Source organism: Grus americana, chromosome 2, assembly GCF_028858705.1.
Source record: "Grus americana isolate bGruAme1 chromosome 2, bGruAme1.mat, whole genome shotgun sequence".
NCBI classification, from domain to species: Eukaryota; Metazoa; Chordata; class Aves; order Gruiformes; family Gruidae; genus Grus; species Grus americana.
Window position 1 is genome coordinate 117,043,281 of NC_072853.1, and position 25,729 is coordinate 117,069,009.

General features: G+C 38.5%; 1 protein-coding gene across 7 annotated transcripts in view; it reads right to left on the reverse strand.

Annotated features, from left to right (window-relative positions):
* The window catches only part of ELMO1 (engulfment and cell motility 1), a 310,115-nt gene that overhangs the window by 187,290 nt on the left and 97,096 nt on the right, over positions 1 to 25,729 (reverse strand). For all 7 annotated transcript variants that reach the window (XM_054817203.1, XM_054817196.1, XM_054817197.1 and 4 more), the window contains 7 exons: positions 22,589 to 22,624; positions 14,788 to 14,887; positions 9,052 to 9,203; positions 8,111 to 8,189; positions 4,064 to 4,114; positions 2,329 to 2,451; positions 854 to 985 (listed from right to left, as the gene is read on the reverse strand). In XM_054817203.1, the coding sequence (XP_054673178.1) occupies positions 854 to 985; positions 2,329 to 2,451; positions 4,064 to 4,114; positions 8,111 to 8,189; positions 9,052 to 9,203; positions 14,788 to 14,887; positions 22,589 to 22,624 (673 nt within the window). The remainder of the gene's footprint in view (positions 1 to 853; positions 986 to 2,328; positions 2,452 to 4,063; positions 4,115 to 8,110; positions 8,190 to 9,051; positions 9,204 to 14,787; positions 14,888 to 22,588; positions 22,625 to 25,729) is intronic.

Here is a 25,729-nt window from a genome sequence, read left to right on the forward strand (position 1 = left end):
CCTGTCTATAACTGTGGCTACTGTACTATGTTCAGGGTGTGTTTGCCAGGCCAACAGCAAAGAAATGAATCACATAAGATATGAAGCATACAATTTTACCTAATGAGAAGGAGAAAGAAATTCCATACTAACCTAAAGTGAACAATAAATCAAGATACTGATTGCAGTGTATATGTGCATGCTCTGTTTCCAAAGGGGGTGCAATACACATTATTCATTAATATAAACGTATGCAACGGTTTAGCCAGATCGTGCTTGTTTCCCCAACACAGCTTCAGCCAAGACCAGAACTCCAGTTGGTCTGCTTAAGTCACAGTAAGAGATTCTGCATCCCCTAATCACAGATGAAAGGACTTCAAGAACCAAAACACAAGGCCCTACAAGGAAATACCATAGAGTCTTACCTTGGATTTATTGAGCTCATCAGTCCACATTATTACTAACAGAGTACAATGACTTTACAGATCTGCCACAGATCGATTAGACAATGCTTGTTCATGCAAGATACCATTAAAAGTTAGATTTTCATTATGACATGTCATGCAAAACTATGTGCTTCAACCTCAGACAGCTATTTCTTCCAATTAACCCTAACTTCTGCCAAAGCAATCATGTGGCGTTAACAGGATTTCAGAAAAAAAAACAACCCCGCCAACAACGAAACACACAAACAAACAAAACCACACCACCAAAATCAAACCAAAAGAAACAAAAACCCACCACCACAGAAATTATGATGTTCCTTTAGTAGGAAATAGCCAGAAGATGAACTAAGAGAAGCATCTGATTATAGGATGCACTACAACAGATGCACTCGCCCACTTTCAGTGTACCACCACACAAAAATACTCACAATAAATCCAAGTTTTTTATAGTCACGAGTATACATAGATTTGCGTTTCTCAATGCTGCCACTACTGTTGTTAGGTTCAGATTCTGCATCAAATGCAATTCTTCGGAGTTCAAATATGATATCCCGTTGAGCCTATGTTAAAACAAGATTAGAAAATTGGTTAAAATAATTTACCTCTCACTTTAATAGCCAATACAACAAAAGCTGTTTCAAAACAGTGTGCTCCCTCCACTTTCCAACCTTTCTTTGTCTAAATTCCCTACTTCATACTCAGAGAGACAGTCAGCAAGAATGACTTTGTGGTTCCCATTTCCCAAAGTCCTCACGTCTGTGGAGTTCACATGCAGACGCTTAAGTGTTGACTTACAGAAGCTGGACCCATGTTAGCAAGGCCACTAACTACACACTTAATTTTAACCACAAGCATGAAACCACAGAAGCCAAGAGATCACACACATTTCAAATTAAGCTGGTACTTAAACACTTTACTGGCTGAAAACAAAAAGGCTCACAGCAGTATGCAATCCTTTTGGTAACTGTCCATTTTTGCTAGCACAGGAATGGGCAAGAATGGAAATGCTGTAGTTACACATCACTAGAAATGTCTCAAGCCAGTGGTAACCATCCTACCATCAATACTAGCAATGCTGTGTTAGTCACACTCTATGGCGATACGGACTAGGTACCTGTGCGTACATTAGAGTCAAACTTTCCTGCCTCAAACTTAAGAAACAGCAAGGGTAAAATCCTCACGTTTCTCATGTTTACAACCATCTTGCTCTCCCACCTCCTCTTCTCCAAATTATCAACAAGTCTTACCGCATTCCCTCTTAAAAATGAAATCAGGTTTCTCCTTGTACAGGGCCTAAAAAAGGCCACAAAAAATAAAGAAACAGAACGCATCTTCTCTATGGCTCATTGACTCTAACTTTAAACTTGAATTTCTTAGGGGAATAAGTGTCTCTCTTTTCACAATGAGCAATATTAAAGCTGGTGTTTGGAAGCAGCAAGCAAGAAACAAATGAACAACTACTAGATAGGTTCCCAGTAACAAAATTACCTTCAACTCTAGCATGTAAGACAGTTTTCATGTAAACATTCATTTTAGCTCTACAGAAGTAGTTTTAGGAAGGATCATACATCTCTGTTGCTTCTGAGGAGTACACAAAAGAAACAAATACTGGACTGCTGCTCGGAGTTTTAGCTCAGGATGACATCAAATTCAGTTCATGGAACTACATGCTAAGGAGAAAGGCCTGGCCATTTTATTCTACTTTTCCACAAGGAATGCAATAGCCAGTACATCTTCTAACAACCAGAAAGTATAACCCAGGTTGACAGAGAGAGAGAGAGAGAGAGAATGCATGAATGGTGTAAGCATTTCTAGCACTCTCTTTTCCTCCATAAAGAGCTTTAGGCACAGCAATGAGCAGTTGTCCTCTTCCTGTTCTGACTAGATCATGCCAGATGCTTACCTGATCCTGTGGATCCATTTTTGTCATCATTCTGTCTTCCAGAAGGTTAAAGGTAAGTACTTGCAGAACATAAAGCTGGTGTGCCATCTCATTATTGATGGCCCTTTGTGCCCTGATAACATGCTGCAAAGAAAGACAGACTCCAGTGAATGCTATCTTAGCAGAAAATTATATATGGTACATTCAGGTGTTTCCATTTCTGTATGTGTTTGCTATGCAATAGTGTATGTACACTCCAGAAAAAAGAAAATCAAACTAGGACTAATGGTACTGATTTAGGTACTACATAAGTAACTTTAAGGGACAGGACTTTACAATAACAATGCACCGAAGCTTTCTCCTTCTAGCCACTAGATAGAGCCTGTGCACATGTTGAGAAGTGTCATTAAAAAAAAATAAAAATCAGTACTGAGAAGTCACTTTGAAGAAAAATTAACTCTTTACCAAGAGCATTAGAGCTCTGTATTTTTAAAAAAAAAAAAAAAGAGAGAGCGAGCATAGTAAGAAAATATTTAAAAGAGTAGCTGCCTAAGCAGAAAAGTATTCAGGCTACAAACATGACCAGCAAATACAGTGATATAACAGGTTTGCTGCTGCAGGAGTCAACAACGCACCACAATCCTACCTCTACCAGACAATTCCGTTCTGTACGAGGAAGACTGCTTAGAAATACAATGCCCCATATGTGCAGAATTATCCCGTTCAGAAAGCAGATACCAAATTGATGGACAATTTAAAAAGCCCTGGTGTGCCAAAAACCACCAAGTGGTTCTATATGGGAAACAGATCCAGGTCACTGAACACAGCAGAGCATACATAAGGAAAAAGTCATCAAGTAGGACATGGATGCAGCAACTGATATCATACAGCTCCAGAGAATAAAAGAATCTGCCAAAAGGCACTGGAGCATTTTACAATAATAAATGAACACCTAAGATTACCTGTGTGCTTGTACCAAATTTCTTATGAACACAAGCAGTGTAAAATATGCCTTCTGAAACAAATTCTGGGGTTTTTTGTATGTACCATTGAAATTATGATGATGAATGAGAGAGAGCGAGGAGTTGTTTGGTTGTTGTTTGGTTTGTTTTACACTGTCTAGTATCTCATAACAGAGAAAGAGCGCTTTCCCTTGTTCTCTTGAAGATGTAATGTACTCTAAGGTCAAAGGCAAAATCCCTCTGATTTTTCATGATAGCAGATACAAGTCTTTTATATTACATTCATTAACTTCATTCTGAGCTACATTTCATGATTCTTTTGTGCAAGTGGTGACAAATTGTCTGCAACTTTACATCAAGACAGAATAACCTGTAGAACCGAAAAACGCAGAGGTTCATTTTGCAAGATGGAAAGCCCTGTGCGACTTGCTCAGCTGTCATCAGCTCCAAACCTTAACACAGAGGACTTGCTGTAAATTCCTCAGACAACCACTCATCTGCACAATAAAGCTCACATTCTCCATGGGAGGAAAATGCTTGAGGTATTATTCTTTTATTCAGTATTATATTCTCATGAAGAAACCATTATTTGTTTGACTTGGAAAATACCCCTTTTGATAATCAGTTTTGAACCCATTCAAGAACCAAACCTTTATCTTGTATGTCACAGGCTTCAAAACATATCAAAATACAAGTGCAATTAAAATACACTGAGATAAAATCTATGAACACCAAAACTGGAGTCACCTTTTCTCTCTGCTAGTGAAAAATAACTTTGAAAATTATATACTTACAGTTAAGATGATGGAGCGAAGCTGCTTTTGTGCCAAAATGTTTGCCATTTCCTAATTTAGTTAAAAAAAAAAAAATTAGCCAAAGCAGGTATTTTAATGCCATACCTAGAAGAACACTGACTTAAAAGGTCTTACGTTTCTGCGGTGTTACTTATAAATGAAATGAAGCCGCATACATTTGTATGATTGTATGCATTATTGTGAGGGTCACAAACTCATATTACTCTACTATGAGAAAAGGGGCAAAGAAAGTGAAAAGTATGTCAGAAGCTGAGGGCTTTGGCGATCCAAAACCAGCGATGAAAGACCTCAGCAGAGACCTCTGTGGGTTAGACAGAGTATTTACGCACACTTGTTCAAGCACAACCCTCACCCCCGCAAACAACACAGAAGGAAGCACGGAATGAATGGAAGCCAGCCAGGACTTTAAAACAAGATGTCAAACAACATGCTTATTTATATTAATATTTTGACTGTTCTAAAGTCAAGTGCTCTAACTTTCACTCAATAAATCAGCCTACAGCTTATTACCATTTCATCATAGCAAGTAATACTTCTCTCCTGTTATTTTGGTAGCAGTGTTGACGTTGGGCCACTATTTTGTATTAACTTCTTTTTCTAGATCTGTCTGAAGTCACTAGCAAGGTGAATATGCTTTTACTTTCATTTTTAAGCAGCTGATCCCAGCTGTCCATGCTACAAACTGTCCTACAATGCACAGGAGGAAATATTTTATACTTACCAAGCATGAAAGTCTAATCTTAACCATACGTACAAGTCTAAACCTCATTTTTAAGTTCCATGATCTTTTTGCTCAAAATAGAAATATGTGTGTGTGTGGACATATGCTAGCATACGCAATGCATGCAACTTATAGTAATTATCATCATGTAATTATTTTTAAATTCTTGTTTTCAAAATGTACTATTTAAGGATTTGCATAACATATTGCACACTGCTATTGAGACACTGTTTATATGTACACAAAGGGGTAATGTTTGGAATTAGTAGATCATTGATTGGAAACAGAGCTCATGTATCACAGCCTTACATAATACAGCACAACAAATCACATCAATGCTGACACAGTGCATCCTAAGACTGTCCTTAAGCTGACTGATTCTGTGCAGTTGGCGCCACATCAAAAATATTGTTCGTGTTCAGAAGAAATAAAAATTTTAAAAAATTCCTGCTGATCTTTGTGAGAGTTGAAGAGCAATATAGAGTACATACTGATGAGTTTTATATAACAAACAAGAAACTAGAAAACAGGAAAACTGAGATTATTACATAAAACATTCAAAGAGTTGGAGTGCTGAAACATGGCTGCAGAAACAAGGTAAATAAAGCAAGCGTTAGAGTGAAAACTTGCTTGCAACAAGAAAATAATTCTCATTTTGAGACAGGAGGCAGTCACAGATGTTTACTGTTTTCTTTATATCAGATAAAGGGTGCTGCAACAGAACACAGGAACAATAAAGAAGGAAGAAGAGACCAAAGACAAGAGAGGCTCAAGCTTTAGTTTTTAAGTCTTTTCTGGCTGAGCAGGTTTCAATTGCATCTAACAGCAAAGGAACGAATGATACAGCTGCTTCCATCTCTTTTGGAAATGCGCAACTGAGCTGCAGGGGGAGTGCCAGGCACACCATACACTTCACGTTACAGGGAACAGACTGGCTGGTTTTGTCAAAGTATTTCCACTGCCAAAAGATGGACAGGTAAAGAACATGAGGTAGTCTTTTCTGCATTCAGGGTAAAAAAATGGGAATTCTTTTATTTTTTGGAGAAGATTATCAAATTGTCACTTCTCTCTTATAGCTGTAATTTAAAAAGCCTTTACTGGGATACTGGTTTTTTGTCACTGGACCAAAAACCAATAGGAGCAACAAGCATTCACAAAACCGATTACTGCAACAGCAGCAACTTTGTCTCCGAGAAGGCTATATGGCTATTAGCAGCTGATGAGCTGCCTCTTCAAAAAATAAGTATTGTACTAACAGATGAGAACAGGAACTTTTTGACAAAATTTGCCGTTTCATTTTCCATAGCAACATATCCCTGTAAAAATGTAGACAATTGCCAAAAAAGTGTTTCAAACATTCACAGTATCATTTCAATGCTCAAATTCACAGTTCTCTTCTGATAAAGATTTTTTTTTAAATACCCTAGGGTTTTTTTAGATGATTTGGTCCTTGACAGTGGCATAGGAAGCAAAGCAACAAGGGAGTCCTCATTAAAAAAGAAAAACCCTGAACCTCTTGGCTTTTTGCATTACAGAAATAGGGTGGGGGAAAAAAAGGAGGGGAAGGAATTCAGATACCAGCACCAATTTAAATCCTTTCCTGAATTGCAGTGCAGTCATCTACGTCATGCCAGTCCCTGTAAGACGGCAGCACGGAGGGTGCCAAAGCTCCTAGAGTCATACGGGGTTTGGTGTAGTTTCTCACTCCTAACCATATTAGTGGCAAGTGCTGAACGATAACTTTTGAGGACCCACAGTCAGATAATTACATGAGACTGCATCACCTCAGTTTGTCTTAGAAAGACAGAATTAAATAAATATTATCAGTTATCACTATCTTGAAGCTAATGGACATCTACCTTCTTCTGTGTACGGTTCACTAACTAACCAGAAGACAGATATAAAGAGAAACCTAACAGATTCTGAACACTTATAGGTTATTTTAAAAGGTGAAGGAAATTTTCTGCAAGTGTCATAGTTATCAGCCTTGACACCAAATCATTATGTTCTAATGATCATAAACTACATGACTAACAATTTTGTGTCACAACAGTGGGTGCTACAGGTGAAGTGAAGTCTGCATGGTCCACTGCCAGCCTCACTAGGTGGTTATGCTATCAGCGAAATACAGTTTTACTTGCTGGCAAGACCCTGTGGTACCGTCATCTTTGGGAGCACGTGCACACTGATTACTATTAAGGTCTTATCTACATCTGACACTGTCTCTCAACTTCTAATATGGCTAAAGCATACTTTTCACAAAACCAAAGCCGTAGCAATTATTTACAAGTGTAAAAAGTGAAATCTTTGTTTTTCTTACAAGAACCTATCATAGATTTAGGTCAAAATTGAAAGAAGGTTTTTATTCCAATGTTTGTTCATTAGGTGCCTTCTTCCCTTAAGAACTGAAGACTGTATTGGAGGAAGAAGGAAAAAAGCAATGAGGGGAAAAAAGGCTTTTTTTGAAATTAAACCATGGTTTTACTTTTCCCTGCTTGTCATTTTAAAAATATTTTTCCAGCAAAAAGGAAAAAAATCCCATTAGAGCTTTGATGCTTCTTTAAACAATCTCCAGCATTTTAAAATGTAAATAAATCTAAAGAAAGTCCTTGTCAGAACTGATCAGCAGCTCTCAATGAACTTGTTCTGGACACTAACAGTATGTCACCACAAGAATTATCACCAGTGTTCTTGGTGACAGAAATGTTAAATAAATAAATGACTAAATATGTTTTTACACAAGCTAATGACTTGATAAACATGGATAAAACGTCTCTATTTCACAACACATTGCATTCCATCCTCATTTAACAGCAACTAGCAATCTTGAAATATTTCCTTTTGAGACTTCTGATTTCTGGCACTAAAGTTGACTTAAAATAGCATAGTATAAAAGTCATGAAATGCTTACATGGCAAGATATTTCCGTTTTAGAAAGGAACACAATTTTTTATTAAAAAATCAGGGGGAGACATGACAGTTTACCAAAAAATAGCCTGGTTTTACAAGCTGTGCTGGCAAAGAGTTCGGTACAATAAATACTACAGCCAACCGCAGACAATATAGTTCATGTGAGGTTACAGGGAACCAAAAAAGCACAGAAGAATGCTTAATCCTTACTAATAATGGCGCAAGATGGAGGTAGCACCATTAAAATGAATGATATTATAACAGCCTGAAACAACAGAACAAGTTTCAGTTTGAATTAACTGCAGAAAAAGTGTGATTGGGACAACTGCAGGTATGAATATGACACATTTTTTCTACAGATATATACAGATATACCACAAGACCCAACAACTTACCTGCCTCTTGTCATCCGGTGCTTTAAGGAAAAGTGCATTTATTACCGCTATAGTATATGTTTGGATTTCTTGGTCTGTCCTGTTTGGAACAAAATTATAAACATGACAGAAGAAGGTTAACAGACATCAGCTGTAAAAACTGATCTTCCAGTTGCATTACTGCATGTAGAAGTGGAGGGACTGTTTGTTCTTAGTGCTAACCATGTAAAGTTAGGCAAAGCTGGTCATGACCAGGTTGTCTCTATTACCAAGAGAGACAAGATGTTCCAGAGGGAGACTCAACATTCAAGAAAGGCGGAATGAATCACACCCTTGAAGTGCCACTGACCCTCCACTGATCATATCAGGAGCTCAGACAATTAGCTTCTGCCAGATGCCCACCAGCTAGAGGTAGGACAAGGAATCTTCCCTAAAGGGTTCTGGAGATGAACCTGCTGGTATTAAAAGCTTCTCAGGTAAATGTCCCAGCTGGGAGGCAAGCATAACTACAGTTCACAATACATTACCCTGTGCTACAGGAGGCAGTTTCCAGCCATTTAACCACTGCACATTACTGTTTAAGAGAACACCTCTCCCTTTTCAAATACACCTTCAGCAAGCATTGACCAATTTTTGTCTAACACACTTCCCAGAGGCTGGCAAGCAAAACAACCCCATCTGTACGCTAATGGCGTTACACATTTTATTACTATGGGGTGCTCTTCTCTTCATTCCCCACTTCCAACTACACAGGCAGCTTAGTGTGAAAAAAAAAATAATTAAAAAAAATAATCAATGATCAAGCAAAGCCAGAAAGCTGGTTACCAGTCATCCATCCCCTTATAGTGGATGCAGGAGTCATACAGGAGGTTGCCAGTCTTTATACCACTCTTTTTCCAAATGCTGTGCTCATTTTGGGGGGGGGGGGGATGTGGGGAAAATCCACCATATCAGACACTCACCCCTGCAGATGTGGGATTAGCTGCCCAATTGTGATCTCCTGTGCCACCTTCTGGTACAGGTCATGGCTATTGAGCACCATCGATTCCAGGATTGCTAGCGACCGTTGCAAGATAGAGATGTCCGAGGCAAATTTGTTCACATAGCTTGCTATCTACAAATTCAAACATTTAGAGAATTTACGTCTTATCACGAAAAGGAGAAAGGGAAGAAAGAAAAATGTGGACGTGGCTCAAAGGTATTAGAATAAAAGTAGTCTTGTCCACATGCCAGTTATCAGTGAATACCTGAAAGCAATCAACCAGGCACTGCAGATACCTTCACTGGACACAGTGGCACAGATTCTTCAGCTGGCACAAATTACCATAGATCTATGCCAATATTCATACCACCGAAATATATGCTTCAGCATTACATTATGAACATGATAAATCAACATTAAAGAACTGGAACAGTTACATTTTTTGTGAGGAAAACTTTGGAATGGACAAGGAGAATACTCCTCATTCTCTCCAGCAGAAAACTGTGCAGCTAGTTTTCTCTAAAAAATATCTAGGCTCAAGGCAAGTGTTGCAAGAGAGACATTTATATCTAGCTTTCCGGCAAATGAAGCTTTTTTTTTTTTTTCCCCTTGCTGTTACCAGCAAAACTGAAAGCTCTCTCCAGGTTACAAATTAAAACTCTGTTGATGACCACTTATCAGCACAACTGGTTCCATAACTCTGTCTAGAGTCCAGTCTTGCTAAGTGTTCGTGCATTAATAACCTTCACTTTTACTGCAAGCTGCCACAAACAAATGGCACGTTAAACAAAACCAGGTCAGACCTCTGCTTTTCTGCACTGTGCTAACGACCTGCTTTGTGCTCATCTGCAGAGCCAACACAGCTGTGCAATAAGATGCGGCAACATGCGTTCTTCTGCATGCTGCCCAGTCCTTGGGCCCGGCTTCCCAGGAAGAAGCTTGCCTTCTGCTGATGCAGGAAGCGAAAACTGCCTGGGTTTTCCTTGAATGCACCGATACCAGCACAATCAAGTTGAAAGGTACCCGAGGAAGCAGACAGACAGAAGAAATGTCATGTGACCACAGTTATTTGCTCTTCACAGCCAAGTAACAGACTACTGTGGCCATCTCAAGTTTGACACGTTCCTTCCAGAAAACTTCAAGTCCACACGCTTCTTCAGTGCTCACGCTACAAGCCACTAACGTAATTAAACTGTTTCTGATTGTAGATGCTTGCTTAGACCTTGGCATCATTTTCCTTTTGGAGGAAGAAAGGCATGCCCTATGCTTGGGAAAGATGCCTAGCTGCCTGTAAAATCACAGTTAAATATGGACATGTGGACAACCACATTGTGTTGCACTTATGACATTTTGGGTAGTGCTGAAGGAGCAAAACACCCTTTCTGCAACTTTGGTTAGAGACAACAAAGGAAGAGGGACAGTTTTTTCTTCTTCTAATCTATGGCAGCGCTGCTGTTTGCTCTGCTACTTGGTTTGCATTATAATAGGAACATGCTATGCTGAATATAACTCAATTCAGAAAATAAAGAACCAACCCATGCATGCATAAAGAATAGGAGGAGAGAAGCAACTCAATTAGCCTTTTCTACTCTGGGCTTTCAGTATCTGCTGCCTGCAAGTCCTGAACCCAAGTAATATTTACATCAGTATACGATGCACACTGTGCTATTTAGAGTAACAAGCTGTATCTCAGAAGCACTGTATGACCCCACCTCTCTCAATGATAATCCAGTTGTTTTCTGATGCACTGCAGCCAGAGCTGTCAGATGTCCAGAAGGCCCACAATAGAGACAGCGTATGCACAGAGCAACTCTGCACAGCTCGCACCATAAATCAAATGCGTTCTGGATGCCTCACACTCATCAGGCATCCATGGATTGATGGTGCAGCAGGAATACAATATGTCCAGACCGTGTCCCAACTTGTCAGACTCCTGTCACTGTCCTGTTTAGAAGCCCTGACATGTATGAATTATTCTTGCTGCAGCAGCTCCTTCCAATGATATTTCAAGTGGCAGTGTAAATGCTTCACTGGGTTGTAACACATTTGTTATCAGGGGCCTGCAGAAATCTAACAGTATAGATAACTGAATTCTCAGTCTAAGACAGGCTGCCTTAGACATATTTATTCTTCTGATCATGCACCATAACATCTTTTAATCATAAACACAAACCCAAGGTATGAGGCTAGGTTGTGTGTTTAAAAAGCTATGACATACCACACTGAACATACATGCGAAACATCTGCTAGGTAACTTGCATATCAAGCTAAGTATATTCATAACCACCTTGCTGAAGCATGAAGTCTGGCCAGAAGTAATAGGCTTGTCTACCCTGATCAGTAAGGCATGCTAGTTCCAGAGGGAGGAAGGTTAGATTAAAAAGAAATTCTATTACCATACTTGAAGTTCTGGATGTGGAAAAAAAGGACCCTTCTTGAAAAGAGACAAGAATCAACAGGAGGTCAAATTTGCATTACACGTTGTTCTCTGCTTATCGAGCACCACGCACAGGGAGGGCTTTCAACATCCAAAAATAATCCTGCACTCATTTAGCAAAAGTTCTGATGATAAAAATAATGCAAGCTCAGAGAAATACCAGAAATAAGCAACTTCATTGCTTTGCACTTTGCCATGAAAACCTGTCACATGGGTATGTCTCATTAAGAATAAAACTATTTGTTCACCGAAATACCTGTAACCTTCATATTTGCATAGTCCTATCAGGATATATATAGCCACATAGAAAAGAAGTGGCTGGGTGTTTAACTTCCAATCGATTTCAAGAGAAGTTAGGAATCAGAACGCCTTTACACGTTCAGCCCCAGTGCTCTGCTGAAACGGGAGCTAAACATGTAAAGTGAGGGTAGATAATAAACCTACAGCAAACTGAACAACATTGTCTGAGTCCTCTTCCTGTTTCAGCATCACTTAAAACACAGGAGAAAATTCAAAAGTTAAAAACCAAAAATTAAAAAAAAAAAAATAACAACCCAAACAAAATAAACCCTGTCACTAACAAAAACCACACAGAGAAAGAATTGCGAAAGAAACAGATCTGATTTTCTCAGCAGTGGTACATTCATTACTTATTTGCCTGGGCCATTTTGATGTCAGAAACGTACAGAAAAATCTAACAAAGTTTTGTTCTCTCTAAGTACTAATGTATAGTAAAATTTTCAAGTGCGCATCTCATTTTCAAGTTAGGAACTAGAGTTGCACTTGACTATAGAAAAACCAATTGAGAGTTGTGAGACACAGAGATACTTCCCCTACTGCCATTCCCTTTTCCTGCACAGTACATTTTAGAAGGCAGAGTAAACAATTCATCAGGGTTAAGACTCTGCATCACACAGTTATGAAACAGCAACTACATAAATAATTCTAAGAGGTATTTTTAACTATCTCAACCAATACCACAAATTTTATTTCTCCATAGGAACTGAAGATGGGAGTACCAAATTTGTAGAGTGTATTTTGATACCCAGTTACCACCACATTTTCTAAGAACTGGGCATCCAAATCCTTTACACAACTATGGAAGCTGGAAATAAACTTTATTGTCATAAGGAAGAAAAAGGTCTTGAGAGAATCTTGCATATCATAAGGAAGTTTTTTCAAATTAATCTATTTTCCCTTATAATAAGGAACCAAGCTTTCCTTGAAAGTGTCAATTCTTATTTGCAGCAGTTGGAATAGCAGTCTTTATGTACCCAAAGGATGGGAGGGAGACTGCATGCAACATCAAGCACTTAGTCATTAGAAGCAGTTAGAGCTTCCCTTTGGGGTCACCTCCAGCTTCTACATTTTAAATTAGAAAACTATTCAAGAAAAAAAGTTCAGATTAATTCCTCCCCATTCCAGTTTGGCTTCCATTTAACATGAAAGACAGCTTCAAAGGGCAGAAGCACTTGAAGTAGGATTGCAAAGTTGCCCCTCGGCTAGCAAAAACTTATCAGCTCCCTTATCCATCCTGTCAACCACTTGAGCTAGCCCATCAGCAACCTCAAGTGGCCTGTCAAAAGCCAACGTCAGAGAAGCAAGCGCGAATAAAGCTGCAGACTGCGGCCAGAGAGGCGGATGGTCCAAAGGTGCTCCTTTAGGTTTGCACCTTGCCCACAGGGCTCTGCTCTTCCTCTTTCCTCCCCTTTTGTCATTCTTCGTCCTTCTGTTTCTCTGCTAACTATCCTATTCTTCTCCTTGGTCCCTTTCTTGTCCAACAGTTCCATTTTTGGTTTTTACTGGCCACTTTTGGTTTTCACAGGTATTTTGTGAGAATGCTTTTGTTTGTGTCTTTTGGGGTTTTTTTTGTTTTGTTTTTTTTTTTTTAATTGGTTCGGTGTCCAGGGAAACCCATGGAAGTGCCAGACAGAAGAGAAGAGCCATTATCAGGGTTGCACACAACCTTTCTTCCGTAGTTACTATAGAACCCACAGGGCATAAGATGTTAATGGGATTAGGCAAGAATCTGAGTGAATACCAAAGTAGATTGATTTAAACTCATTTTATCAAGGTTCTTCACACACTTCTAAGTAGGCTCCCCTAGCAAATAAGGCGTTCTGGGCTTGACCTTGTACCTCACAAAGTCCATTAAAAAACAGGTGTACTATTTGCTCTGCCATGGAAAGATAATAATCATTATAATCTACCTAGCCTGCAAGATTAGCAAAAAAGACTCCAAAAATCGGACCAATTATATTAATTTTTCTTATAAATAGTAACCATAATTTTTAATTACCAATACTGAGCTTCAAAATCTAATACTCTTTTCATAATTGTTTCTTCTTTCTCCTTCGGCAACAAAAGTAAATTTGTACTTTCCTTTGGTGGCGGCAATGCTCTAAACCAAATTTAAATTAAAAGTCGGTTCTCTGATGTGTTGTTAAAACAAAGAGATCTTTGCCACAGGTTGTATTAGTTCCATTGCTGCTCCTGCTCTAATTTTAGTGAAGTAACTCTGACACCTTTCAAACTTGTACAGATGCACTGTAACATAAGTTCTATCAGGTTTTAAAATTCTTTGTAAAGAGGTGTGGGATTTTTTTCCCCTACAGTAAGCAAAAAGGGTTAAATCAGTAACAAACTTTTTTCTGAAGTCTGTTAAATCTCTGTACTCCTGTGTTTCTACTGCTTTTGTACATCTCCTACATGTCAGAAAAGAAGAAAAAAAAATGTTGCAAATCACGGAAAGAAGTGTTTCAAAACCACAGACCTCAGCTGCAAGATTCACAGGTGGCCAGAGTTCAACCTGATAAACTCAGCAGATATCAGCTTAATTTCAATTTGTAAACTAACTCATTTCTCTTCCTCCCATACCTCCAGAGGAAACATTTCAGTGCTGGTTTTGTTTGAAGAAATATGGTATTACTCATTTTAGTTTTCATTAAAACAAAATACTAATTTTTGCTTTAACCGCGTAGTATCTGCACAAGGAGGTCACACTATAATTGAGCAAGCAATTTCTTGTGCAACAAGCCTATAGCAGTGTTGATCCCATTTCACTCCCATTGATTTCAGTTGAAGTTGGGCCAGATCCTGCAACTACAAATACTTATAGTCCTAAATAACACTTTAATCCCATTTTCACATATATTATTTAGTTCATTGGTCAAAAAAGGTATCTGGGGAGAAAAAACAACCAAACCACAACTCACCTCAAAAATTTAAAAATGTAGATGCAAACTGATATAAAACACATAGCATTGATTACAAATTTACCTTTTTAATGAATGCCACAGAGAATGTATCCCACGATACAATCCCATGATCCATCAGCTCAACAAATGCAGTCAGTGTAAAGGACAACATATCTCCAAAGCTGCAAGAGACAGGAGTCATGACAACATTTACCAGTAATGCAGCAGGGCAATGACCGAGGGCATAAAGCAGCAGGAAGCTTTCAGAAAGGTAGGAAAATGAAGCCAATTATGAACTAAGAGGTAGCAGAAGAGCAAGAGAGGCCGTGCAACAGTCAGTCTCCAAAACAATTTAGCATGGACATCAAGAATAGTCACCTGGAAGAAAGCAATTTTGTAAGAGAAGAACTAATACCCTGGAGAACACCACACGCAACGCTCAAGGAAATCAGATAGTCCAAATTAAACTTCTCTCTTAAATTCAGAGTTTTAGATCTAAGAGAAGAAAAGAAGGGAGCTTTTTCTTAGCAATTTATAGAAATGCTCCTAATTGCAGGTCATACAGAGGTGCCACATTTTGGTACCTCTGCATGAAGCAGATTGGCAGAAAGTTAGTGGATTGTTTGTTCCTTCTCTTACAAGGAAGCAAATATACTTTAAAAATGCACCACCAGAGACTCTATATTGAGCAGCAATTTTCCAATAGTTAATGCCTCTCTTTCTTTCTTTGAACCTAAAGATGTATCGTCTTTTGTTTATCTATGGGCAACCATGTCAAGCAAATTGCAATGTTCCCATAGTTTATCCAAGCATGCAGCTCAAATTGGTTAGGGTTTGCAGGCCACTATACTGTATTTTACACCTGTAAATTTACACTTGTAAATCCGAGATTCAATGCATCTTTGTATGAACTCAATTCAAAACGGGTTTAAACTCAACATAAAGAATATGCTCTAACCTGACCAGCTGCACAGGAATTTTCTATGTTAAAAACCAGCTTTTAAAGATTAGCTTAATTTCTATATACAGTCAGGGTACTGAAGAGTCAGCAACCATAATGATTTCAATGAAGCAGCTCAATGAGGTAACTACTCAACACAAGCAGCAGTGCACAGAGCCCGAAAAGAAGCAGCGTACTACCTTCAAGGGCATGCCAAACCTGCAAGGTACTCTGCCACTAAGCCATTAACAAGCATAAGCATACAATCAATCTAAAGCAGCATGAATAGTCCCACTGATTTTAATGCAACAGCTTCCCTAATAAAAAGATAAAATTAAAAAAAAAAACCTGTCAGATTGGAAGTACCATGCTCAGTATGTTGAAAACCTGAGTCTAATACTATAGCCACAGTTAAGCAATGTAATTGGGAATCCCTATTGTGTGATTTGCTCCCCTAATATGCTGCACCAACCCCACATGAATAAGCGAAGATCCATTCAGATGGAAGAGATGTACTGCAGTACAGAGGAATAAGGCAAAAAATCAGTTTTAATGTAGAAACTCCAATAGCCAGCTTACTGGATTTGATATAATCTGCCATTTAGGAATTTCTGAGGGTGAAATGCGGCCTTTAGTGGCCCCTTAATTTAAGATAGGAGCTCTTGTTCATCAAAACTCCACAGGTGCCCTCCACTAAAAAGAAATTTGCAATTCTTGACATTTTGTGAGTAAAAAAAACACCCCAAACCAAACAAAAACCCCAAACGAACACACACCCCCCAAAAAAACCCCAACCAAAATACACCTTTCTCTTCCATAGTAAGTAAGGGTATCCACAGTGGCTTTGACTATTTATGACAAAATGAAAAAAAACTACACCAAACAAGAAAAATCCAGTGTCTTCAAAAAATCCACTGTAATTCTGCAAGGAGTATTCTGTTCAGCAAATACACAGTCTGGAAGTTTTTGTTTTGGGGAGTATGAAGGTTAGTTTTGTTTGCTTGGTTTTTAATATTGCAAATCTTTTAAGAATTAAATTAGATTTTAAATGTCATCACTGGCATTCCAAACAACCAAGGATTTCATAACAAGATGACAGAAGACTTTGCAGGAAATTTAATCGGCTCCAGTCATGTCCTTTTCCCCAATCCATTCCTTTTGCTTAAAATGGTTATTTATGAATCCATAAATAAAACAGTACTCCTTGGAAAGGCTTGCTTCTAAAAACTTGTACCAAATTCTCATGCATCTTCATGACAGAATACTTCCACAAATATAAGGATTTCTGGTATTTTAAGAAGCCAGACTAAATTAGATCTAAATAAAAAGACAAAAAAATTACAAAAAGATAGGCCATATAGGTTGAAAAGTAGATAAAAATATCTCTTCCAGCATTAAACTAAGCAGATAAATTATCTCCCCTAGATTTGCTCATGAGCTGTTTCAAAATTTAGTCAATTAACCTGTATTCAGTACACAAATTCTCTTCTATAAACTAATCGTACATGACAGTTAATCCCCATTAACAATGGGTATAATTTAGAGGAATTACTTAAACTGCATTAAACCTGCATATGGATATTCACCTTCAGAACAGGAGCGGCAGGAATTCCAGTTTGTTGAATGTAAAGGAATTAAACTGTCTCATTTATTCTTCTTACCAAAACTGCCAATTAATCCAGCCTCCTCCACAGCTTTGGAGGGAAAATTGGGTTAATGGAGTTGAAAATACTAGTATTAATGCATAAACCTGGTTTTAGTAGATATGACAATGATACAGCCCTTTGAGATCCAGAAGGTGAAAGGACTTTTCAACTTAAAATGATCAGACACCCCACCAGGTGTCACTCCAGTGACACCACTTCAAATAATTAATGAGTGAAGAGGTGCAACACTGGGACTAATCAAGCAGCAAGAAGTACCAACTCTCTACACTATGCAGCACCACACGTACATAGTAGGTATTTTTTAAATATATAGCTATACATATGCACCTGCACGCAGACGTATACACTAAGCAGCGTTGCAAAAGTCAAAAGCCAGGCTTGAAAGATAAGCATTAGGAATAGCACAGCTAGAGTTGAAAGCAATCTCCAGGGCAACTAGAGCAAGATAAGAATTAGAAGTATCTGGAAGGGGAAGGGAGTGGTGTTGATCAGTTACATGTTTAAACACAAGCTAATAAGTAGAAATAGACTTCCAAGCAATTCATTTCAAGACACACACGTGCGCGCACACACACTCATACCATTAGGAGCAGCACAGTAGATGCTAGAAATTTCAAGGGAATCAAAGCTCGTTCATAAAAGTGGTAATCTTAGAAAATACATGATAGGAGCTGTTTAACCCGAAATCTCAGTAAGTGTTTTAGTCATACGAAAAGTCTGAGAAATGATGGGGCCTCTTTCTTCTTAAAATCTTTTTAGACTAATCCACAGCACAAGGCACAACAATTCTGTTAATATCAAACCCTTGCTGCTCTGGCAAAATGACTTAATAGTTTTACGGTAATTCCTCATGAAGGTGCTTTTTAACGTGTGTCATCGCAGCAAGAGGGGAAAAACGATCAGAAAGATGCACTGTGTAATTGCAATTTCATATCTCACTAACACTGACATTTTAAGGATTTATGCTCTCAGGCAAGCTACTTGTACAATCGCTCCCAAGCACTATCAGGGCTCTGGCTCTTAGGTGGGGCACCTCACGCTGGGACAGCTGATAAAGTTTCTCCATTCTTTGCTGTCTGACTCCCCTCTTCTAACCCACGTTGTGAGGATGGGCGAGCTGCTGATGAAGCATCTCCTCACCCACAGCAGCTCTCACAAAAAGCCTCTTAAGCAGGAGAAAGCTGTGGTCTGCAGCACCATCCGCTGTCCCAGCATGAGCCGTTCCAGTGCGGATGGATGGCCATGCTCTGAGCCACGGCCTCTGCACCTCAACCCCTCCTGTAAACTTGACGAAGAGTAGGTCAACAGTTGCATTTCGCATTTCTAGGTTTTAGAGACACGCCGGGTCAAAGCCTGTTAATTTAGGTTCCTAACAATCTTCTGCATTCTGACCTTAAGAAACTCTGAAGAAAAAAAAACCTCCACGCATTTTGGTATTAGCTTTTCTTTCCTAAAAATGACAGGAATGTGCATGTGGCCCTGACCACCACTTCTCTCACCTGCCTTCCTAGTATCATTTCTACATGCTAAACTATCTTCTTATCATGTGTGCTAAGTAATCCTCAGATGTATATACAGAACTACATCTGATATTTTGAAAGATGCCTAAAGCAATTTGGATTTCTTATCAAAATAAATTAATGGGACTTGAGCACTCAAACCCCTAGGTGTTTTTGGGGAAAAAAAAATCATCTCAATCCATGTTTAACATATATACCAAAATGAACATTTTATTCTATTGAGGAAGGGAAAATATTCAGCTGTTCAAATAATTCTTTAAATCAAGATAATTAGTCAGGCTTAGTTGTCATCAGGTAACACACACAAAAAAAAGCACTATAAGCTTTTATAAAACTCAGTGAACTATCTCCTGTTTCGTACGATAAAAGCTGCACAGGAGAACCTGGAAATTAACTGTTGCTCATCTGTCACAATCAGGATACATCCACCAGCCCATTAGGACTAGAAGCCAAAGACAGTGCATCTTTACACAAAGCATTTTTCATGGGCAAACCAGAACCAAATCTGATCTCTAATTGTGAAGAGGAAAGGCAGCAAAGAAACAACTTTAACTGGGCAGGAGGCAACAAAAGAGTTGCAGCCTACTACCAAATGTAGGAGCTAAAGAAGCAGTTAACTAAGTCCCTTATCATTCAGCAGCTGTGCTCACAGCCTCACACTGGGCAGCAGAAAAGCCTGACATCACTGAGGTCAACATCAAAGAGTAAGAACAGCTTTTTCAGTTAGAGTTGTCAAGTATAAATGGCCATGAATAAATTTAAACAGGGGAGCAGAATATATCTAATCATCAGAGGACAAGAGCTCTGGAAAAGCCATGAGGGCAAGAACCTAACCAAGTCTAAAATGAAGACTGATGATGCAGCAGGATGCTTTGCAAGCAGTGTGAACAAGTACCTTTTTTATTGCTATGGCTCCTCTTCATTGCTTCTACACTGCCTTGTTTCTTCAAGTAACCCTTCCAAGGGTGAAGCAAAGCCACCATCAAATCAAAGCAATTCACACCTACTTGGTGCTTACTCAGTACAGCTGAAAATGACTGAGTAATCTGTGGGGAAGCTGCCCCTATTTTTCTAGATGATTACAGAAAATGCACTTAACTGCTACACTGCAATTGACACAGATTTTTTTTTTTTTTTTGCATTGTGCCAAGCACCACTGAAATATTTGTGGTTCAGTTTCACCGCTTTCATTACAAGGGATCAGCCCTACTTATTTTAAACCACTTGCATTCCAAAAACCTGAAATAGCTTTGTATCCCTGGTATCAGGGCTTCTTTAAGCTTGAAAATTAACTCTGATTAAAGAAAACAAGCTGAGAATTTTAAACAGAAATGTAACTATTCTTGAATAAATCCAGGTGTAGATACTCTTATTATGGAATATGACTAAATCTACTTGGAGGTACATTAAGAATTTGTTTGCATGGAAAACTAGCCCAGAGGAACTATTACACACTGGTTCTTCACAAAGATGTGATTAGAATTACCTTTTCTCTTATTCTCCATCTCTTAAATTCCTGGTTTTGCTCATTTCATGGTAATTTCCTTAAATGGACTACGTTTTCTTAAAAGAAATAACTTTCTTAAAAGGAATAACTAACTACACAGGAAAAACATCACTCTAATCAGCGTGATTTGATTACAATTCAGTACTGCAATGCAAAGGTCAATTGATAGAGCTGTTTCATGGGAATTTTTATTATTATTCTTTTTAAATCTAAGTATTAGCCAACACTGGATAAATAAAATCCCAAAACAAAATGGGAACCTCAAAAACTGGAAAGAGAGAAAAAGAAACTCGCATTTTAGAAGCACTTCCTTCAATGAAGAATGCTATTAAACAAGGCCTCTCTGTGAAAATCAGGTTTTAATTAAGTCAAGCTAGCATGTGCAAGCTACCAGAGATAAAATGAAATACCAGCACTTTATGAATTATGTCATTCTGTAAATCAAAATTAACTGGTTTGGGTTTTTTTGAATTAGCATTTGGTTTCTTTAAGTTTCTTTAGTCAAGAAGACAGCAGGTGGAGGCTGTGAAGTTCTAAAGTTTAGTTTAGTTCATTATATCAAGCTCTGAAGTGTTAGTTGGGGTTTTTTTTTTCAGTTCTGGTTTTATTTGACCTTTTCTCATTAGTACATAGGTAAAAAATAGTCAAGATGTTCAATAACTACGCTTACAGAACACTAGTATATACGCTTTACCTTCAAAATGCACAAACAGGTCAGCTTCCCTACCTATTGGTTTTGACCAATGGCTGGTATCTTTTTTAGTACGAGTACCAAACTCAAGAATTTGTGTTATTTTAATTATATCATTTCGTGTACTACTGATAGAAATCAAAATATTAAACTGTGTGCTCCGATGTAAACTGAAGCTTCTACTGGCAGGATTTCTCTTCCAAAGTTAGAATAAACTTTAGTCACGTATACTTTCTTTACCTCTGTATCTACACTGATCAATAAGAATCCTCTTAAAGTGGGTAATGCCTTGTTTCCATGAGTAAACAAAAGTAAATTGTGTAAAAAAATTAATTCAGATCATCAGTATGATCAGGTCCTAAAACCAGAGTGCAATGCAAATATAAGTCATATTTTAGTACTGTCCTGAGGACACATAATTTAACGTAAAGAAGCCTACAGGATGAAAGAATTTGGAATCAGAGAGATGCTGAAGGAGTGTAACTATTCTTCCAGAAAGAACTATTTTCACAGTGAGGAAAAACCCACTATCTAAATGCACAGGAGGTACCTTGTCTCGCCAGGGGTGGTGATGCCAAGAATTCTGAAAGCTTCATGCCATTTTAATCATTTTCCTCAGAATCTAAACTTTTCTATTATGAAACAAGTTACTTTGTATTAGTTTGAGAAAGCGAACGTAGAGGAAGAATTTAAGTTTCCTGCCAAATTTATTCTTACTAATTTATTTATTAGCCAATGATTTACTAATAAATGTTTCAGAAATTGGTTTACAGCAGATTTGTGAAAGTACGATTTAGCATGGATTCAGATGGGGAGCTGCATTTCCTGTGTCATAAACCACAACAAGCTCTCAGAGTGACAGATGCACAGCTACTTGATTTATTATTCTTTTGCTTGCTTGCGTTTTAGCAATACTTGACACGTCAAACTCGCAAGCCAATCAACATATTAAAATATCTCTTGGGGTCCCAATTCCTCCAAGCCTCTGAAGCCTGTGCTTAACTTGAAGCATACAGAAGAGTCCCACTCAAAATCATCAGGGCAATAAGCATGCTTCTGAACTTTCTAAGATGAGGCCCTTTACTACATTACAGTTTTCCTTTATGCAGTTATCTGCAACAACTAGCGCTACCTGGCACCAGCAAATAATAGGAATTCAAACTGGCACAATGACTCTTACTTTCATCTCACTAACACCAACAATTAAAATTGCCTACTATCAATCATGTAAGCCAGACAAATTTAAGAGAGGTATTGGGGAAGGCAAGGAAATGATTTGTTTGCTCAAATTGAAAAACATAACAAAAGTCTTGCTTAGGAAATAGTAGAAGCCCCGGGAGAAGTTACAGAAATGAAGCACCCATTCCACAAGCAAAGCAAAAAAGGCTTCATCAGAAAATTTTAACAGGCATCAAAGAGCAGAAAACAGAGAATGTTGAAGACTGACTGAATGAATATGCACAGTTGTATTTACATATAAAGATTAGCGCAAGGGCCTGAACTCAGTCATGCAAAAGAAGAGGAAGTGTGCAAGGTGATGATCTAATCAGGTTCTTACCAGGGCTTCATTATCTTCTGCAATTTCTGATATCGTCTGCAAAATTAAAACTTGCACGTGAGGAGACACACTTTAAAACATCTGTACTCTCTTTACCTATGCATACACACACACCCCCACATACCCATACTTGATTCATAAAATTCAAAGACAGACACACGGTAAGAAGCAGTAAATTACTAAGAGTTTGCTGTGAATAAAAACAGTTCAGTAACTGGTAAAGAACATTCAAAGTTAATTTCAAATACTTGTTCAGAATACTTGCGTTAACTTCTGTTAGGAAAAAAAAGCAGAAGAGAAAAAACAGTTGAAAGGGGAAATGCATCAGATTTCTCTAAAACATGTTTCTCTTGACCGTTAAAGCATGTCTAGGCATCCTAAATTAGTTAAGTATTTGTGCAAAAAAAGTCTTTGGTACAAAACAACAAAGGTTTACACACTAAGCATTTTCTGTCTCGTTGCTATGACATATAGTCCTGACAAACTCTTATTTACTTCCAGTGTCCATTACTAATACTGAGGTCAGAGTTGTCAGCATGGTTCAAAGTTGTTGTGTAACTAGGACCAAACCAGACCAAAATCTTGACTTTCTGAAGTCAGAGACAAGTTTTCTGTTGAATTCAAAGGGAGACAAAGAATTTACCCTAGGTTTTTAACCACAGAGTTGCATTTACTCAACAATTTAAAACTATCTTGCACCAGCTCCATGATACATAAATACAGTGCAGCAGTCTTATTCCAACAGAATGTGTAAGCTCGCCTGTAGCTCTTTTGCTCTTAAAATTCACACACTGATGGACATGCCTAGACTCAAGGTGCTGAATCAACCCACTTGAGGAAGACAATGACCTGATTAAGAATGTCATGTACTGATTGAGATTCTAAGAGGCCAAGCTACACACGCAACCTTCAGTGTGATGCTATTGTTTTCCTAGTAGCTTCCAAAACACTTGGTTCCTGGTTGCAGCAAGAGGTTCAACATACCCCAAGAGATTTTTCTATTTGGGCATTTCCTATTTTTCCTCCAAGATATACACTGTTGTGTCTCATTGGTGAACCAAAAGCTATGGCATCCTATTATGATATTCAGGAAACTGGAAGCCAAATATTTGGGGGGGGGGGGGGTGGAAGTGGATAAGAAGTGCATTTGAAAGCTGTAGCCCACTAATCATGGTTTGCAAGTCAACCTCCTGCTAATAACTGGCTTCAGAACTGCTGATTATGCTACTAAGCAAGCTGAAGAAAGACACTATCAATGGTAAAAATTACATCCAAGATAAATAACTTTTTTAAATACCACTTAACTCCCCCTCCCAAAAAAGAAGAAAAAAATCCATCTCCTAGTTAACCCCTTCTTGTGCCTCCTAAATCTATTTCACAGTTTAATTTCTGAGGGTTGGCTGCAGCTCCACACTGGGCAGACTACTGTTCAAAAGCAGAACAAAGCAGTCCCTCCTTCCTCCCTGTTCCCTTCTCCCCAAGTCTTCCTCGCTGCACTTGCTGCCATGCCGCTCAGCCCACAACAGCTCTAGGACTCCAAGCTCTCCAACCACTGATTCAACTCTCTCCCAGAACTTGGCTAGATTTTATTATTTATTTTATTTATTATTATTTATGTATTATTTTTATTATTATTATTTATTCTCTTTTGGTACAGCAGTAACTCCTCCCACCTTGCATTTTCCATTCTGTTTATGCATATACTTATGTTACTGATGCTGTGTATTCTACAGAGACTGCATGAACCTACGTATAGACACTTCAAGAAGGACCAGTCTGAGGGAGGACAGCTTTTGGGATGGCTTGTACAACCATCTGAGGAGAAAACACAGAGAGTACATCACAGGAACAGTGGTTTGAAATGCTTCATTGCTATCTGTGAGCAGCAATACTCATGCCTGAAGATAACGATGGCACAGTTTACCACATATCCAAGCACAGATTGGGCTGCAACCTAGCTCAAATTAGAAAAGTGACAAGATGTTGTTCTTGGATTTCATGGCTTTGGTTCTTTTAAGCTACAACAGCTATCCGTGTAGCCAGTAGTAACAAGCAAACAAAAAGTATCCTGATGATCAGACAGCTTTCAAAAGGGGAGAAAATTACCCTCTACACGCTTTTAGGAGCAGAAAAGTTCAAAGCATTTCCCACAGTAGGAGACCCCAACTTCAGTAGAATGTCATTGCTGTGCTTCTGAAAACGGAGTGCTTCCTTGCTGCGGCAGACTCTGCTAAACCCTGGCCACCACCACAAATGGATTTTATCATCTCCCAAATGCGCGTGGATCCAAGCAACTTTATACAGGTTATATATAGTGCATGCCACCAAAACTTCATAGCATCCTTCTGAGCCCAGTTTTTATAACAGCTGCTTTTCCCGGTGCTGGCTTCAGCTAAGCAGCAAGTAAACTTGAAATTGGTGCTGTGCCTGTCTGACATCAAAGAGAAACAAGTGTGGTGTTTGCAAACTAGTAGCACTTCAAGGGGCAGGCTCAGTTTTGCCAGAGATTTTTCACAACAGGCTATAATCAGGTGCATTTTCTCCATGACTGAGCCCAGGGATTAAAGAATAAACATCTGAGTGCTAGACAAAACATTTAGACAGCAACTCTCTTTGCATTTACAGAACTCTGATCCATCTTGAGTTAACTGGCAATCAGTTAAGGTCAGAAGATGTGCAATGCAGAAGAAAATATAAATTTAGAATAATAGAGAAAAATAATTGAATCATGAAGCAATACAAAGACAGCAAATTTTGACTTGAGAGGAAAGACAACCATTGTATTAGACCAAACAATTTCTACTAATCTCTGTTGCTTTGGAAAGTGTGATAAGAGCAGCAATCTCTAGGACACCAAATGTTGCAGCAACATGGTTCAGGATGATTATAGACAGACTTTCACCACTGAACAGGTGGATGCTGTTATCTAAAGGAGTGCATACTATTTTCATGTCATCATCCAACCAAAACACTCATACAGAAGGACCTGGCATGAACAGAAGTTCCTCTCATTTACCTCACAGACCATGCTAAAGTTACCACTGAAGGAGTAATCAAGGTAACTCTTCCAGCAAGTTAGCCTGGAAAGGAACAAGTACAGTCTACCACCTCCATCAGCTTTCCTCTTTCTATATATACACA